The sequence below is a fragment of the Pelodiscus sinensis genome, chromosome 9 (assembly GCF_049634645.1).
Source record: "Pelodiscus sinensis isolate JC-2024 chromosome 9, ASM4963464v1, whole genome shotgun sequence".
Taxonomy (NCBI): Eukaryota; Metazoa; Chordata; order Testudines; family Trionychidae; genus Pelodiscus; species Pelodiscus sinensis.
This window is the reverse complement of record NC_134719.1, coordinates 30,463,470-30,482,706: the sequence shown is the minus strand read 5'-3', so window position 1 is coordinate 30,482,706 and position 19,237 is coordinate 30,463,470. Positions and strand designations below refer to the sequence as shown.

General features: G+C 48.4%; 1 protein-coding gene across 1 annotated transcript in view; it reads left to right on the top strand.

The window, feature by feature from the left end:
• Positions 1-270: 270 nt before the first annotated feature.
• Positions 271-19,237, top strand: part of ZNHIT6 (zinc finger HIT-type containing 6) — a 74,039-nt gene continuing 55,072 nt past the window's right edge. The window contains exons 1-5 of the mRNA XM_075936386.1: positions 271-480; positions 1,479-1,544; positions 1,618-1,724; positions 1,827-1,912; positions 9,406-9,509. Coding sequence (XP_075792501.1) covers positions 374-480; positions 1,479-1,544; positions 1,618-1,724; positions 1,827-1,912; positions 9,406-9,509 — 470 coding nt within the window. The 5' untranslated portion in view covers positions 271-373. The remainder of the gene's footprint in view (positions 481-1,478; positions 1,545-1,617; positions 1,725-1,826; positions 1,913-9,405; positions 9,510-19,237) is intronic.

Below are 19,237 nucleotides of genomic sequence, written 5' to 3'. Positions count from 1 at the left end.
TAGAACTGGAAAGGACCTTGCAAGGTCATTGAGTTTAGCCCCTACCTTCACAGCAGGACCCAGTACCTTCCCTGACAAATTTTTGCCCCCAAATCACCTCTGCAAGGATTGAACTCACAACCCTGGGTTTAGCAGGCCAATGCTCAAACCACTGAGCTATCCCTCCTCCCCCCTCCAGCCGGCGGGGAGGCGTTACCAGGTCTCTATGGTTACCAGGTCTCTATGGAAACAGCAGCGCTTTCCTAAGCAGCCGCCAGAGGGCGGCCTCCCGCAGCCGCAAAGCACCGCCGGGCCGTGCGCGCTGGAGTCGGAACACAGCCCGGGCCCGCCGCCCCACGCGGCTTGTGCCCGAGCGTTTGCCGCTGAGGTTCGGATGGAGCCCGAGGAGGGAGCCGGGCCGGCGGAGAGCCCCGAGGGGCGCGGCGCGGAGGCGGGGAGCCCGGGGCCGCCCGGGGGCAAGCGGAAAATGGCTCTGCACAGGTAGGAGCCGCCCGGGGCCTCAGCGCCGCACACCCGCCGCCGGGCAGCGTGTCCCGCTCCTCCCTCTCCGAGGCCGGGCAAGGGGGGGAGGAAACTGCGGCGTCGCCGCCGCGCGGCTCGACCTCGCGCTCCGGGCCGGGGAAGCCGGAGGGGCCGGGCGCCCTCTCCCCCTAGTGAGCAGGACGTGGGAGCCGCCATTGCCCGCAGGCTTCAGCTCCCGCGGGCGCAGCCAGCGCTGCCCTCCCCGGCTGGCCGCCTCCCCCGGGGGCGGGCTAATGGAGGGCAGCCAATGAGCGTGTCCCCCCGGGTGGCTGTGCTGGGGGGGTCCCGCAGAGGGGGAGTTACTTCACCCTCCCCCCCCATTGGCTGTGAGTGGCTTTTAGGCCCATTGGGGTGGGAGTTGAGGATCTAAGTATCGTTGAGGAGCTGGGCTTTGGTGCCTCACTGCCCTTCCTTTCTTAGAACATCTTCCCCTGGACGGATCTGTGGCTTGCCCTATAAAACTGTTTGGCAGCAGCTGGTTGATTTGAGATGTCCACATTTCCTTTGTTTTCAAGTTTCAGTGATTATTTCTCGGGATTATGAACTGTGCTGAGTTAAAACCTGGAGAAGGCCTATCTTTTACGTACAAAAGCATCTGTTCTTGTCAAACACAAACACACTGCTTAAACTAGGGCTGTTAAAATGCATTTATGTAAAAGGAAAATTTTTCAGGGGTTACAAGTTTATAGGCAGGCGGAGGTGGCTCTGGAGCAGCCACCAGCTCTTCTCCCCTCCTGTCTCTTTACCAGAGGCAGTAGTGGTGGGGGGGAAGGTCAGGGTTTGGGAGGGGGTTCCAAAGCCAGCTCCATCTCACCTTCCTCCCCCACACTGCCTCTGTGGGGCTGTGTGTGAAATTGCGCTTATTAACCAGTGAGCCCAGCATAATCAATTAACTGTGTACATGGGTACACGTTCACATTCCTAACTTTAATAAAAGTGACTTTTTTTTTTGTCAGATGTGAAACCTGTAGTGGAGAGGAAGCAAAGTATAAGTGTCCACGGTGCATGAAATACTCCTGCAGGTATCTACAATCAGAATTATGTCTCTTGTTTCTTGTGTGGAGATGGGGTACTTATATTTCTCTTTTCTTTCAGTTTGGTGTGTGTAAAGAAGCACAAAACTGCACTGAGTTGTAATGGAATCAGAGATAAGGCAGCATTTGTCTCCATAAATGAGTTTAGCGAGTTGAATCTCCTAAGTGGTAAACATTCTCAATTATGTAAATTTCGCACCACCTTTTTTTTGTTTGTTTTTGTTTTTTAAACTAGCATTGAACTTCTCTTTCTGTTCTGTGTATATTCAGATTATCGTTTTCTTGAAGATGTAGGAAGGATGGCTGATGGTGCTGTTCGAGATATTTCCTTGCATAGACCAACAACTAACAAATCTGTGAGTTTCAATTTACTGTTGGGTCAGTTGAAAGTAGAAATGGGGCTGCTTCAAAATCCCAGATTAGAAAATCCCCTGACTTCCAAATTGAGGGAATCCAAACCCAGAATTTGTTACTCATTCTTTTCCTCTATGTACTGAACCAAACTCGGAGATTGGTGAACTTCAGGAGCGCTCAGAACTCTACATGAGACAGTCTTAAACGAAAGGAGAGCTCCAATGTAGTATGTGAGATTCTGATCATTGCATTTAATTTCTAAGAAGCATAAATTACTAAAACATTTTGTTAATAGTAGAGATGAATACGAATGAAAAAATATTGACTTGTGCCCATTTCTGTTTCTTTATGATTTATAAAGAAGGTCTGACATATTTTACATTAGTGTTTCAGGCTCATGTTTGTAAGGTGGTGTGCATGGTTCCCTTTGAGTATGAGTGCTCCGAGGACAGATATGAAGTAATCATTTCAAAAACAATATTTGTCCACAAGAGTTGCATTGTTTTTTGTCTTTTATGAATTTTGTGTCTGAGTTCATTCAGAAGTGTAGCAATTGTTTAGTTTCACAAAAATAAGTTTTGTTGGGACATGTGATGCGCTGGGTGAGATGCACTGCATGTTACTATAGGCATACGTGAGATCCATAGTAAGGATGTTAAGAGGTGGATAATCCACTAATCGTGTAGTTAAGGGAAGGCATCCGCAGTCCCTGCTCACTCCGGGTCCAGCAGCCCCTGTCCGCAGGGGGTCCCACTGGGGATCTGGGACACCCCACAGACAGGGGCTGCTGCCAGAGCAGCCTCTGTTCATGGCAGCTGGGCTGTCTGGGGACAAAGCAGCTTCGGCCAGGGCAGGCTGCTGCAAACAAGCTGCTTTGCAGCAGCCTCCCCTGCCACCTTCCTGTGCGGGTTTGGGGGAAGGCGGCACTGAAGACGGTGCTAGGGTGTTACGTCCACCAATTTCTTTATCCCTCCCACATTTTAGGGACGCTCACCCTTACCCAATTCCTAGGGCTCAGGGCATAACTTCCTGTGGGTCTGCAGGATCTTTGGTCACTGAAAGAGCCTTACACAGTAATATCTTTATTTTCTATTTATTGGTAATTACCAAACAAGCAGAATGTGCATGCTAAGCATACAGTGCCATGCTCACCAATCCTGATAAAGGTAGGCAAATTTCCCCTGTTGGCCAAGCAAGGTCAATCTCTCTGGACACTGATTGCTGCACGTCACAGTTGTGCGGACGAGTTCTGGCAGCTCTAGTCTTAGGCTGTGTCTTGGAGGTGAGTTATTCTTCCAAGTCTTTCCTCCTGTTTTTGCTGTTCCTTTTCTCCATGTTTTCCTTTCCCTTTTCCTTTCCTGCTGCTCTCCTTCTTGGACCCCAGTTTATGTAGTGAAACTCGAGTCCTGCTTAGCTAGTCCTTAACACAGTGTTTCCCAATTTTATTTGGCCGAGAAACCCTTTTCAGCTTTTCAGAAGTTCAAGGAACCCCTAGGTTTGTCAAGCAAAAAGGGGGGGGGGGAGGAGAGGGGAACCCACCAATTCATGAAAATCACATTCCTTCCCCAAGACTCCCACCTTCTTTCCGTGAGGCCTCATCCGCTTGTTCCCCTCCTCTCCATCACTTGCCATCCCCAGCCCTTATACACTCTCACTAGGTTGAGAAAGGAGGTGTGAAGTGGGAATGAGGGATTTGGGTGTGGGAAGGGGTGAGAAGTACAAGCGCTGGGAGGGAATTTGGATGCAGGAGAAGGGGCTGTTGTTTCGGGGAGGAGGCTCTAAGCTGGGGAGTGTTGGGTTCAGGTGGATGGTTGGGGTGCTGAGCAAGCCAGGGCTTGTGGATGTGAGGGTGCAGGAGTTTGGGCTGGATATGTGAGGGACTCAGGGCAAGAAGGTTGTGAGTATGATGGGCTCAGTACACAGATTTGTGATGTGTGGATGGTGGAGGAATGTTGTGGCAGAAGATTGAGGATGTGGGGATGCAGGAGTTTGGGGGTGTAAGAGGCTCAGGACAGGGGGTTCCAGTGTATGATAGGCTCAGATTTGGGGTCAATCAGTGTAGGAGTGTTATGATGCTGCAGTGAAATGGGGGTTTGGTCCCAATTGGGGGCTTGTTGGCCAGGCTTCATTTGTAAATAAAATATTATGTCAAACTCAAAAGGTTTTAGCATTGTCTTTATATATGAGAGGGGTGAGGAACCTGTTTTGAGTCAAGGGTCACTGACCCAAAGAAAAGTCAGTTGGGGCCACACAAGTGAGATGCAAAAAAAACAAAACAAAATAACTCCTCCAAAACCCCCAAGCCTCACTAATGTGGTTCCAAATGTGCTGGTGGGGGTAGGGGACAGAGTGCTAGTGGGTGCTGGGGCTGGGAAGAGGGTACTGCCGGGTGGAAGGATACTGGTTCAGGTGGCGGGGTGCTGGGACAAGGTGCTGGGGCAGGCAGGTGGCAGGGTGCTGGGGTCAGGGACATGGTTCTGCTGGGCGCTAGGGTGCCTGGTAGAGTGCTGGGACAAGGAACAGGGTGCTGCTGGGTGCTAGTGTGGATGGCAGGGTACTGGGGCCAGGGCTAGGGTGGTGCTGAGTCCTGGGGTGTGAGGCAAGGTGCTGGGGCCAGAGCAGTGCTAGGGTGGATGGCCGGGCTGCCAAGGAGCGGGATAGGGATGGGGTGCAGGTTGTGAGAAGGAGGTGGGGGGCAGAAGGAGTCAAGGTCCGGGTGGTAGGTAGGGTGCAAAAGCAGGCTGGATGTAAGGTGTCTGGCCAGGGGGAGGGAGCAGAAGCAGATTGGGGGTAGGGTGTCTGGCTACGAGGGAGGGTGCAAGTAGGAGACTTGGGTAGGAGTTGGACCTCCCTGATCTGGCACCCTCTGGACCTGACTGGTCCCAGATGAGGAATTTTTGGACCAGGGGAGGTCATTTCAGGGCTCCTGGTTCCCCTCTTCCCTTCCCCACTAGGCTTCTTTGCATCTCTATCCTCTGCAACCCAACAGAGCTGCCCACCCCTGCTGGGTTGCCTGCACTTCCCCCCAAAACCATCCTCCACAATGCACGGGAGTGCAGCACCAGTTCCCTGCAGCCCCCCACAGCACAGCTGAGCCCCATTTCCCTGCACCTCCCCCAAGCCCCACAATACTGCTGAGGCAAGAGCTGATTCCTTGCCCCTCCCTCCCCTTGAGTCTAGCCCCGGTTCCCGGCACCTCCCTCCTCCTGCAGCCAAACTGAGTTCTGAGCTCCACACACACACATCCCTCACCCCACAGCCAAGCCCAGCCCAGCTCCCTGGACCTCCCCACTCTGCAAATTAGCTAAGCTCAATTTTCCTGTGCCTTCCCCCAAACCATGCAGACATGCTGAGCCAGTGCTGATTCCCTGCCTCTGCCTTCCTCCCTCCCCTTGGCTGTGTCTACACTGGCACGATCTTGCACTAAAGCGGCCACTCTTGCACAAAAATTTTGCTGCCTGTCTACACTGGCCGTGTGTTCTTGCGCAAGTATACTGACATTCTCATGTATTAAATCAGGGCTTCTTGCGCAAGAACTATGATGCTCCCGCTCAGGAATAAGCCCTTTTGTGCAACTATTCTTGTGCAGAGGGCCAGTGTAGACAGGCAACATGAATTTCTTGTGCAAGAAAGCCCTATGGCTAAAATGGCAAAAGCACAGCTCGCACATGGCAGTGTGGATGTGTTCTTGCACAAGAACTCTTGCGAAAGATGCTCTTGCGCAAGAAACAACCAGTGTAGACATAGCCTAAGAGTTCCCTCACATGAGCAAAATGAATTTTGTGTTGTGCACCAGTACTGAGTTCATGTGGCTTGTTTGGATGTGCCACCCAAGATATTAATAAATATTTTTAAACCTCTGCCTTTTCCCTCTGCTGCCATGTCTCCTCCCCTCCTGGCTCCATCAGCCCCCCTGGTGCCTGCTGCCCCCCCACTCCTCACCCTCCTCTGCTGTCCTGACTCCTGCTCTTCTCACTGTCCTCAGCCCTCCTGCAACCTGCCCCCCTCCACCAGCCCTTCTCTCCCCCCTGTGCCCACTCCTCCAGTAGCCCCACTCTGATCATGTGAGCTACCCCTCTTCATCCCCTCTTCTAACACCTCCCTCAACAAACCTGCCCTGCATCTCTCCTCTGATGGTGGTCCCTCCCCTGCAGGTGTCTGCCCTTCTGCTTCACCCCCCAGAATCCCTTGGCACCTGCACCTTCTCTTACCCCTGCACCCTCCTGGTGCCTCCTCCTTCCCTCACTTCTCCTGCCCCCTTTGCTCGCTTTTTCCCTGATGCCCACCCCTCACCACCCTCTGCCCCCATTCTCCTGTGCCCTCTCACATGACTTGTTCCATCCCGGCCTTCCTCATGCCCACCCCTTCTTTCAGGCCTTCTCCGAGCACCTCCCTTCACCCCTCTAGCCCCCAATGCCCTTACCCTCTCCCCTCCCAGCATCACCGTCCCCCTCCCACTGACACCTCTCCCCTCCTGCCATTTTTCTCATTGTCTGCACTTGGTCCCCTGCCATTTGTCTCCTCCACCCTTGTCCCTTTGGTGCCTTCCCCTCCGCCCAAGCACCTTCCTCTCCCAGCCCTTCCCCTTTCCCTCTGCACAAGCCACTTCCCTCTCCCATACCTTCTGCCTTCCACTTTGTGGGGCCGGAGTCTGTGCTCTGTCCCCGGACTCCGAACCCGCAACTCAGCCATGCGGCGCAACACAGCACCCAGCAGGTTTAAAATCCCGGGCCGTGACGTTACGTCACATCCGGGCGTCTCCCTACCCACAGGTTTGAGCATGCTGCGCAGGGCAGCAGCAGCTAGCAAAGGGGAGCTCAGAGAAGGTTGCACACGGCAGGGACGGGTCCGGGATGGGGGGAGAGACGCTTTGGGGCCAGGGTGGGAGGACGCTATTTTAATGCAATTTAAATAGAATATGAGTGTGACTCCAAGCTTTGCAGCTAATGGCTGCTGCTCTTCAATTTTGCTGCAGAGGAAAGCTTTAGGTCTTTCAATATGGCTACAGAAAAAAAATATTGTTACGGGGGGGGAGGGGGGAACCAGCTTTTAAGCTGGGACACACACACACACACACACACACATACACACACACACACACCCAGATCCTGCTCCCCCCACTTACTACCTTTGATACAAAGTAAGGATGTAATAGTATAGTCAGTTAACCAATAAGCAAAAACTTATAAGTTAATGATATAGACTACATGCATTTCCCTCCCCCCACCCTTGCCAGTAAATTTTTTAGCAGGCTGGCCAGCAACCTGGCTCAGTTCTGGCTTGTACTAGGTCCAGAACCTACTCCTGCTGAGGCTCTGCATTTAAAGCGTATTAGGAGCCAGGCCAGCAGGCAGTCTAGCTTAGTTCTGGCTCGTGTTGGGTCCGGGAGCTCAGACCCACCTTACACAGGGGCTGCTGGCTCTTTATCAGAGGCGGCAGCACTGGGCAACAGGCAGCCAGTCCACAAAGGGAGCTGGTTTTTAAACTAGCTGCCCTCATTGATGAGCTCCCGTCTGATACCCTGCACTGCTGTGTCTGCCAACCCCGTCCCCGGGGACTATAGAATAGTTGACTAAGTGATAAGAATTCATGAGGTTACCCGACTATTCATTTAACCAATTTAACATCCCTAATACAGAGGCAGCAAGCAGGGGGAAAGCAAGTAGTCGACTTCACCACTTGCTTACATCCCTAATCCATGAATCTTGAAAGGCCTGTTGGGAGGGGTTTGATCGTTGTAGCAGGGAAGATACATCTGCATGTTTTGCATCTCTTCAGGCAGGGTCTGATGCTGCTTTTGAGTTAGTGTGTCCGGATCTGTTGGAAGTTTGCTTCTGAGGTGAGCTTGGCAAGGATGCAAGAGTTGTTTTGAAGGCCGAAAAACAGGAAAGGCTTGTTTCAACATGTGGTACCCATCAAATACGGGTTGTAATAATTTAATGATAACTCATTTGAGCTCCAGCATGGAGCAGTAGGGAACAACTAAGAACATGGAGTCAGTGAAGGTGTGTTTTCTCAATATTGAAATAGTTTCTCCTGATTTACATGGGTATTACTTTCCAGTGTGCAATCTGCTTTTCTGGTGGAGTGTCCTTGTTTAGTAAAAGTTTTAAGTTTGTTAAGGTATATCCTGGACTTTTTCTTTCAAGGTAGTATCTGAGTACCTGGCTGTAGGTACCATTTTCTTTGGTGTGCCTGGGTTGGCTACTGGATCTGTGGTGATATGTGGGTTTCATGTATACAGTCATTTGTAGGGTTTCATTGTTGCAGCTAATCCTAGTGTCCAGGAAGCTGATGCTGGTGTGGGAATGTTCTTCAGAGAGTTGAATTGATCAATGGTTGTTAAGTTTGTGGTGGAAGTCTATGGAGAAGTTTAAGTATTCTGTGCAGAGGATGAAAATATCATTGATGTTTCTCAGATATATTGGTTTGTTGTCATATGATGCATTTTTCCAGAAATTCTTCTTTGAGGTGTCCCATGAAGAAGTTGGCATATTGGGGAGCCATCTTGGTACCCATGGCTGTTCCCATAATTTGGACAACGTGTGGTTAAATGTAAAATTGTTGTAGGTGAGAATGAAACAGATGAGTTTGGCTGTGAGTAAGGTGGATTTTTTTCAAGCATTGTATGTGATCTTGTAGGTATTTGAGGCTAGCAGTGATGATGTCATGGTGAGGGATGTTGATGTACAGAGAAGAAACATCAGTGTGGCAAAGGTGACTTTTTTGACACGTTATTAGTGTTGCAGAGTTTCTGATGGAAGTCGGTGGTGCCTTGAAGCATAATTAAGTGTTGTTTTAGCAAATGTTACCATTACAAAATACTGATCTAATGATGCTTCATCCATGCAGTATCGGTGGTATTATGCCTATGCACTCCAGAGCATACTTCTGTGGGTCTTCTCTGTACCCTAGAATTCAGTAGGGCCATTTGATTCATGACTATAGATACGTTAGCAATTCAGCCTTTATGTCAGAGAAAACGTGTGCATGCATTCACATCAATTTCAGTAGAGCGGGTATACGAGAAATTTCTCCTTTAGACCTCACTGTTACAGGATTTGTACTTGATTTTACTCACGGGAAGGGGTATGGCGGCCTTAAAATTTTAAAATATCATAAGTAATCACTAATTTTGCGATTATGTTGGGTTCCAAACTTCTCATACTGTTTGAATACTATTTATACACATTTTATATTTTGGGCGGGGGGATCTTTACACTCACCATGGACAAACTTTGTCTGGAAATGTTTAAGTTTGGAGACTCTTAACATTATTTAAGTGTCTTAATTTTTTAAATTGAGAATTTTTATAGAAAAAGTGAAAGAAAATTTTAAACTGTGGGATATCCTACATTATGCTTCCTTCTAAATGCTTTGATGGGCATTTTTGGTTCCAGGACTGTTCTTTTGGGCTCAGTTTTTAGATTTGCAAGACGAGAGTAATAAATGTTTACATGTCTGAATATATTTTGTCTTTTGTCTTTGATGTTAGATAAATTATTTGAGAAACCGAGCTCGAAAGCACAATATCTATTTGAAAACTTTACCCATTGGATTTACAAAAAGAAGAGAAAATACAACCACATTCAATAAGAAGTAAGTTTTTAATTAATATGGGTTTTGGGGAACACCTCAGCAAAATCTTTGATTATGTCTAACTGGGAAAATAGCTGTTGAAAGGCTCCTTTGTAAGATTGCAAGGCCTTGTAGCATTTTTAATGACAAAATCACATTAGACAGTGATCAGCATTCCTGTAATATCTTTGGTAATACACTCAGATAGAAATATGTAGTAAATTCTGCAGCCAAATAGTATTCCACTCACTTAATAATTCGGCTTCTTCAGTGAAGATTTATTATACCGTAGGCTTCAGATGGGTTCCTTCTTTTATGCTTGGGCTAATGTTTCCTACGATCGTTAAGTAGTCCTTGATTGGCAGAGTTGGAAATCCAAGGACTAAAATGAGCAATGTGGCATCATACTGTCCAGTACTTATGCTAGTCAATTAAATATTGTCATTATTGAACAATGCTACTCATTAAAACAGTGAGAGAGAGGTTTTTCCTTCTTTATAAATTAATGGGCTTTTACATGCATATATGTCTATAATAGAGGGACAAATAAGGATTTATTTAATGCTTTTATCAGAAAAAGATTTTAAATTTGTATTTCCATGCTAAGGACTTTTAATTCTTAATCTCTAGGGCTTCTAGCCATTTTGGCAATTTATGCTTTGTTCTGAAAGCTGTCTACTTAAACCAGCAGGGTATTATAATGATGAGCTCTGTATTTGTCGTACTTTGATAATCTCAATTAATGGAATAATTTGTTGATCAGATGTACTCTTGACTTTTTCACTGGGAGGTGGGGGTACATCTTTTTAAGGTGGAAGGGACTGCTGAATGTCTCCCTGCTGTGGAACGGAAGGATGTGGATTTAAGTCGGGGTTGTTCACAAAGTAAACATTTCCATATACAGGCAGTCCCCGACTTACGTCGGATCCCTAGATACGAACGGGGTGAGGCAACTCCCGCACATGCGCAGCAGCATTCCCGGGGCTCGCTCACCTGGGTCCTAGGATCCTCCTCCTCCTCGGGCCGGCTCCGACTGGGGTCCCGCAGAGCTGCCGGGCAGAGGAAAAGTGCCTCCCCACGCCCGCTGCCCCCCCCCCCACCTCCCTGCCAGCAACAGGCTGCCCCCTCCCCTGAGCAACAGGCTGCCGAACAGCAGACAAAAGCAGCCTCTCTACCCCTCCTCCCCTCTATACATGCCGGGCTCCAGGAGCGCAGCAGCGTCCCCGGGGCTCGCTCACCTGGGTCCTAGAATCCACCTCCTCCTCCTCTTCGGCCGGCTCCAACTGGCCTCTGCCTGCAGCAGCTGGCCACAGGGACAGGGATCCTGCAGAGCTGCCGGGCAGAGGAAAAGTGCCTCCCCACGCCCGCTGCCCCCTCCCCCCCCCCGCGGCCTCGCATCCTGCACGCCTCCCCCCTCCTCCCCTGCCAGCAACAGGCTGCCCCCTCCCCTGAGCAACAGGCTGCCAAACAGCAGACAAAAGCAGCCTCTCCGCCCCTCCTCCCCCTATACATGCTGGGCTCCCTGGGCAAACAAAGACTCCACCAAAACAAACAAAGTGCTGGCCTCATTGTGTTAGCAAAAAAAGGACCCTCCTCCTAGAACCCTGGGTGGTGTGCGGAAATAAAGCTATTAGCTCAAAGCATGGTGCAGAGCTGTTTGGTATTTGATGAGTTACTCCTTTAGTCCTGAGTTTGTCACAGGGACAGAAATAGATGTGAAATCTTCTGAACAGGGGAACAGACAGCAAAACAAACATTAGAGGGGAGTTAACCTTTCCCTATGCTATCCAAAACTAAAAAAAATGTTTGGCTAGAGTTTCCCCTACAATATGTACCAGTTCCGACTTACATACAAATTCAACTTAAGAACAAACCTACAGTCCCTATCTTGTACGTAACCCGGGGACTGCCTGTATAGTCAAGCTATGTTACCGAGCTCTGTACCAACCAGTAAGTTTTATAAACCAGCATTTATGATCTTCATTGAAAGTCCAGTTGGTGCAAGCCTAGCAAGCTCTCTACCTGGCTCAATGTGGCTCCCCAGAAGTGATATGTACCTGCTACTCTTAGGCAGAGGAGTGACCACAGAGGCTCCATGCTTTGTGCCCTCGCCCCCCAAGTGCTGGCTCTGCAGTTCCCATTGGCTGGGACACATAATCAACAGGAGTTAGATGAGCTGGGGTGCCTGCAGGTGGAGGCAGTACATAGAGCTGCCTAGCCACACTTTTGCTTAGGAGCAGCTGAAACAGATTTGTGGGGAGATGCTCAAGGTGAGCACCACCTGAATCGAGCATCCTGAAATCCCTTTCAAGCCTTCTCTCACACCCAAACTCCCTCCCACGCCTGAACCGTGCACCTCCTCCTGCACTCTAAACCCCTAGGTGCCAGCATGGAGCTCCTTCTGCACCCCAAACTAGGGATGTAATAGTGTAGTCAATTAATTGATTAACCGATAAGCCAAAGCTTATAGGTTAATACTGTAGACTACACACATTCCCCCTGCTCCCTGTCACCAGTAAATTTTTTTTAACAGGCTGGCCAGCAGCCCAGCTCAGTCCTGGCTCGCACCAGGTCCAGGACCTACCTCCCCACTGCGGCTCTGCATTTAAAGTGTATTGGGAGCCTGGTGAGCAGGCAGCCCAGCTCAGTTCTGGCTTGCACCTGGTCCGAGAGCTCAGACTTGCTCCACCAGACAGTGGCTGCTGCCACCCTGCACTGCTGCCTCTCTATCAGAGGCAGCAGTGCTGAGCGACAGGCAACTGGTCTGCGATGGGAGCTGGTTTTTAAACTGGCTCCCTGCTCTGACCAGCACTTGCCTGGAACCCCAATCAGGGGGATCCTCAGGAGTGGGGTTGGAGTGTACTAGCTACTGGTGTCTTCCCCCCCACTTTTCCTCCTCCCTCCCCCCCCCCCCCCCCCCGGGACTGTAGAATAGTCGGGTAACCAATAAGAATTTATGAAGTTCATCAACTATTCAATTAACTGATATTTAACATCGCTACCCCAAACCTATCCTCCCCGGCCCCATCAGGGAGCCTTCACACTCTCCTGCACCCAACTCGCTGCCCTAGTCTGGATCCTCCTCCTGCACCATCAACCCCACATTTCTGGCCTCAGCCCAAAGTCTGTACCCCTTAGCCCAGAGCCCCCTCCCATACTTCAAACTTTTTGTTAACAACATAGGTAACTAATCAGCATCCCCCATTCCTCCAGCATGCTGGATAACAAAGCTTTTACCGAATAAATAAAGTTGATATTACTTCTATAGGGCTGCTTTGTAACACAAAAATGTACTAACTTGGTGGAGAGTGCTTCTGTGTGAACTAAGTTAGTATGATGGCTCTTGAAATTTAAATATTTGATTGTACTGTTGCAGTGCCGGGAGAAAAACAGCAAAAGCTTTGAGAGCTTGGATAATAGCCACTGAGGGCAAGCTTTTTTCTTGATGGCTTCTCTTTGCACTTTTAATAATTAGTTTTGGTCACAAATTCTTCTGCATCTAGAATTTTTTTTTCACTCTGTTGAGCTAATGCCATCTCCAGTTAGTTATCAGGTAACAACGAATGGATGAGAAATTAACAGCATTTAGTAACTAAACCACTAGGTGTCTCTCCTGCAATGGTTTAACCATTGAGCTTGCATAAATAAATTAATTAATGAATGCTAGCATAATTTCTTATTTTGAAAGAAAAGCACTTTTTCTCATTGATGAAGAAAACTTATTCTTATCCTTCTGTGTTACTTACTTAAAAATATCAAGTCTAACTTGGAGGGAAGATACCCAGGAGGGGTGAAAGGAAAGGAAATGAAATACAAGGTTTTCCCCATTAAAATATCTTGTGAATTCCGAGGAAGCCAGGAATCTTCATCAGTGTAAAAACAGACTACACGGCAACCCCCAAATACGACACATTTTTGCATCAGTAGCTAAGAGTTGGGCGACAGCGCAACAACAAAAATGTTTGCACTGATAAGTCTTGTGTACAAGACAGCCACACATCATTGTTCTCTATAAGTTGTGTGCTTGCGTGGCCACTCAGGAGAATTCAAATGCTGCTCAGCCGATTAGCAGTCAGAGCACCCACAGCTTTTGTTTTTATTGGTGGTACACACAAAAATGTGTTCTGAACATGGATGGAAAAAATTGGAGGGTACATTGCCACACAGACTAACACGGCTACATTTCTGTCACTATTTTACATGGTGTGGCTTTCAAACCAGTGATTTATAACCTTTTTTATAACATGAACCAGCAAACCCATTCACAAACTTTTGGTGCACTGGTAACATTTCATTTGCATATTCATTATGCAGATTAATTGTTACTGGTCTGCCAAGGGGCTGGTGCAAATAGCTGGCTTCAGCTGTAGCAGCTACCTTCTACACAATAGCTGCTGGAGCTGAAGCTGACTGCTGTGCGGCAGCTCACGGAGCCTGTGTGTACCCCACCCCAGAGCTGCTGCGAACAGCTGGTTTCAGCTTCAGCACCTGCCATGGCCCAGCAGCCAGCAGTTCGTGGCCCAGCACTAGTCCACAGACCAGCAGTTGGGAACCACTGTTTCAAACTCTTCTGTTTACAAAAGTACTTTCACATGTGGAAATACATGGCTGAGCAGTGAGAATGAATTAATCTGGGCATTGAATTACATAAGCCTTTATACATTTATAGTTACTTTTTTTTTAACAGGAACCCATTTTAAGATCTGGTAGGATTGGTATGTTATTTGTAGGTAAATAGTTAAGCATGAAACTATTTCAGGAACTTCCGGAATGAAATAAGACAATGACTTCTTCTGTCATGGTAGAAAACAATTTTTGTTTTAAAATATGAATATTTCACAGACCATTTCTGGTTCCAGCAAATGGCACAGAAATATCGTCTATTTAAGAGAGTAACCACTTGCTTTCCACAAATAATTTTGCAGGCTTTGAGGATAAGTTTTGAGACTGAGGCTGAGTGTGAAAGGGAGGTGTTACATGCATATTTTACATGATAAGGTGAAGTTTTGCCTCCAGTGGGGGTGAGGGGGAAGTGTTGCAAATACTGCTAAATGCCTGTCCCGGGTGTCATTGCTTATCAAGACTGAGTAGTCTGCCTTTTCCTCTTAGGATGACTTTTTTCCCCTTTCCTTTGCTTTTAAAGCTCACTAATCTTTTGTAACTAAAATACAGGCAGTTCCCAAGTTACGCGGATCCGACTTATGTCAGATCCGTACTTACGAACGGGGCTTTTCTCGCCCCAGAGGACACGGGCGGCGGGACCACCCAGACGCACTGCGGTCCCGCCGCCCCCATCCTCTGGGGCGAGAAAAGCTGCTCCGCATCTCCCTGGTCTGCTGGGGGAGAGAGGGGGGCGCAGCTAGTGCGCTCCCCCCTCCCCCTCCAGCAGACCAGGCTTTTCTCGGAGATGCCTGTGCTAGAGCACCTGGGGCACTGCCAGTTAGTCCCACAGCGCTGCTCCTTGGCGCTACTGGACCAACCCGGCAGCACCCGAGCTGCTCTGCCTCAGGCGTCCTGATTCAGCCGCTGCTGGTCAGTTTCAGCAGCGGCTGAATCAGGACGCCTGGGGCAGAGCAGCTGGGGTGCTGCTGGGTTGGTCCAGTAGCGCCTAGGAGTGGCGGCGCTACTGGACCAACCCAGCAGCACCCCAGCTGCTCTGCCCCAGGCGTCCCCAAGTCAGCCGCTGCTGAAAGTGACCAGCGGCTGACTACAGGAAGCCCGAGGCAGAGTTTCTATGTTAGAATTCTATGACATGCTGAGCTGGAGACAAGCTGTCCATCACTTTCACAGAGAGGGCCAGCATGTACTTAGAACTACCTGGGAACTTTTCAACTCACCTGTAAGTCCAACAATCATGTCCAAAGCTCAATATAAAAAGGGAATTCTTCCTCCCATCCTTTTTGGGCCAGAACAATAAGAGTGAGGGAAAGGCTGCAGATCTTCCTTTCCCAACAGGCATAGGACAGCTATGAAATGATTAACAAACCATTTCTCTGTCAGGACCAGAGGACAGCCTCTTCTCCAGATAGCCAAGGCGGCTCATCAGCAATCTGGTGCTCAAAATTACAATTTCTACTCAAACACATCAAAACCTCCATCACACATTCACAGGATGATCTGAGGAAGGTCCAGTTCTCTATAACACCATGTGTTTGTGTTATAGTATGTACATGTTGCAGTGTGCACTAATCTACTCATTCCTAGAATGGACAGATGTCGCCTTTTCCTTTCAGTTTACACACAATTACTGGAGAAAGATGATTTCACCTCTGAGACCCATTTTTCCCAAACTTCACGGAAAAAGCCTAGCCTTGTTCTTAGGCCCTGTCTTCAGAGCATGAAACACAATATCTACTCTGAACACTACTACAATTCCTGCAGCCCTCTTCATGTGATACACCACCACCTTTAGTCCCCCAGCAAGTTCTAATTAAAATGTTGGAATAGTGCTTTGCATATGTAAATACCATATAAGTACTAGATGCACGGACAGCAAAACGAGATGGATCACTTGATAATTGTCCTGTTCTGTTCATTCCCTTAGAAGCACCTGTCATTGTAGGGAAGACGGGCTACTGGGTAGAGATATCAATGCATAGACAACTACATGACTAACTGATAAGGCTGGGCTTATCGTTTAATCTGTTGACTACTCACATACACACACTCCCCTCCACTTGCTGACTCTGCTATAGAGGAAGCAAAGGGAGGGGGAGCAGGAGCCGGTGCCTGTGGGGAGCTGGCTGACAAGCAAGCTCCCTGTGCATGCTGGCTCCACGGACCCACCTACCTCTTTCACCCCCTGCTGCCTCCTACAGAGGCAGTGGGAGGCAGGAGTCAGTGCTTGGGGGAGCAGGCTTAAAAGCTGGTTTCCCCCCCAGCACCAGTTCCATGGTACCTCCTCACTTGCTCCTCCACCCCGTGCACTGCTGCCTCTGTCAGAAGCAACAGTTCAGGGAGGAGTTAAGGGAGGCTGCTGCGAAGCAGCCTCTGTCTGCATCAACCCAGGCTTGCTGCAGACAGAGGCTGCTCCGGCAATCCGCATGACGGGCAGCTGCCACCCTGTACTGCTGTCTCTGAGGCAGCAGCGCAAGGCAGCAGACAGGAGCTGGTCTGTGCAGGAAGCTCATTTTTAAACTGGCTCCCTTCACATACCGGCTCCCACCTGCCACCCTGCGCTGCTGCCTTTGATAGATGGCAGGGGGGCTCCCCGAGAATGGGGCCGGAGCGCACTGGCTGCTGGCCCCACCTCCTAGAACTGTCAAAATAATTGTGTAACTGCTAAAATTTCAGGCAGTTACACAACTATTGAATTACACACTATGTAACATGCCTGCTACTGGGCTACATTCATCAATCTTATGTTTGTGTTCTAAGTGCTACATTTTAAGTACTACTGCCTTATGAAAGATTCTAACACTCAAAACATGAATCTGCTTTTATAGTTATTTTAAAATTAATGTTCAAATTTGGAAATACTATACCATTACACTGAACAGCATGTCTTAAAATGTGGAGAAAGGACACATACTTTCTGATTACAGAAATCACAGGTTGCCAGTGCTAGAGTTGCCAGTTTCACTGGGAGTCTCTGGGAATTGGACTCCATCTTCCAGAGGCTACTGAAGCCAAACTGGGTAATTTTAGTCCACTGAAAGCCCAGCAGCACAGAAGGGCTATGGCAGGTTCCTTCCTGCCCTAGCTCTGTGTGGCAGCTGGGAGCAGCCTGAATGCCCTTGGTGGGAGGGAAGGAGGTCTCTGAATGCTGCTCCCACTGCAGGTTACAACTCCGCAGCTCCTATTGGCCAGGAACTGCAGCCAGTAGGAGTTAGAGGTGACACGTGGAGGTGAGGACAGCGTGTGGAGCCACCTGCGCCCACTTCCCCTCCCCCATCCTTAGGTGCTACAGGAACATGCCATTTGCTTCCAGCTATGTTGCTGAGCCAGGGCAGGAAGAGAACCTGTCTGAGCCCTGCTGTGTTGTCAACTGGGAGCTGCATGAGATAAGCGCTACCTGGCTGGACCCTGCACCCCTCCCACACAATATCCCCTACCTGAGTCCTGAGCCTCCTCTAGCACCCAAACTTCTTCCCAGCATCTCCTCCCACAGCTCCTACCCCAGCTTCGTGAAGGTGAGTTAGGCTGAGCATCAGAGGGAGGGGGGATGGAACAAAAGAGGCAGGCCTCAGGAATAGGGAGGGATAAGGGCATTAGGGTCTGTGTGATTAGAAGTTGGCAATCCTACTAGTCATCATTTTTCTGTCCTCCACTTCCAAGTCTTATCTTTGTATCCTCTTTCCTCTCCCTGAGCTGATCTTCTGTGATGCAATCTTTCCTTAAAACACTGGTATTTAAAGAAGCCTCTAAATATTAATCCTTCCCTTTAACAAAATGTAACAAGTGGATCAGAGAAAGAGGATAGAAATAGTGAATTTACAAAACAATGTGTACAACTCCACCAATCGTGTGATTCTTGTTGTATCCTAACATTGATCTATACATTACCTGTTTAGATTCTATCATTTACATAACTAAGGACCTTGTTTTCCCTCCTCTTAGAAAAGAATCCAGCACTCTTTCTGTGCTAAGAAAGTAATCTGAAATATTGTATATGTACTGTAACTTTCCCTTAGAAATAACTAGGTTAAGAAAAATTGTTTGTTTCAGAGAAAGCTCTTTTGTGAATCTCTCATCTAAGAGTAATAACATAGTTAATTGTACTTAGCAACCAGCTTGTTTGCTGTTTTGCTACTAAATGCACGTACACATGCCTCTGTAGCCAGCTGGACCCAACTGGAGAGTGTTTCATCTGTCTCTTGTATAAATTAACTTGCTTACAACAGCAGCACACTATTTTTAATCATAATTTTGTGAATCTTTGAAAACTCAATGCTGATGGGTTTGGAGGTATTACTCGGAGTCCTGTGCTTTTCACAGCAGAAAAAGGGAATTGTCAGACCTGTGGAACATTGTAAATGCTGCTTCAGTTTATACTCCCTTTAACTATATATTATGTGTGTGAAATTCTAAACTAGAAAGAGCAGCTGCATCATAATACCTGGCTCTTTCATAGTGCTCTTCATCAGTAGTTCTCTGAGGACTTTGCAAAGATGGTTAGTGTTTGTCTCCCCATCTTACAGATGGGGTAGCTGTGGTGAATAGAGGTGAAGAGACTTGCCCCGTGTCTCCTAGCAGCCTAATGACACAGTCAAGTGTAGAGCCCAGGTATCCCAAAGCCTGACTCAGGACTCCTGCAGGAAGGGTCCTTAAAGAATGTCTTTAGTTTGGAACCACTTTGAACTGTGTTGTAGAAGGTAATTTCTGCTTCCAAATGACTAATAAAAGTTGCTCTATAATTAACTGCATTGGCAAGAGAAGAAGGAAAGGGGCTTCTGAACAAGGTTCCCTATAAGCCAGTGTTTCTTATACGGTTCCGCAACAACCTTTTTTTCCTCAGTAACTTCCACCGACCCTTTTTTTTCCCCTCAATAACTTTCCCCTGTGGTGGGTCCCCCCCGTCCCGTCCCCCCCAAACAAAACATCCTTGGTGTCCCTCATGAAAAAAATTGTTTGGTGTTCCTCGGTCTTAAAAAGTTTAAGAAACACTGCTCTAAGCTGCTCTGCCACTCAGCTGCCTTAGTGAGCCCTACCCCTCAGAACTGCTGTGCATGGACCTGCGGCAGGTTCCTTTTCCCCAACCATGGCAGTTCTCTGCTGGGGCTGGAGAAGTGTGTCTGTCCACTGGCTGC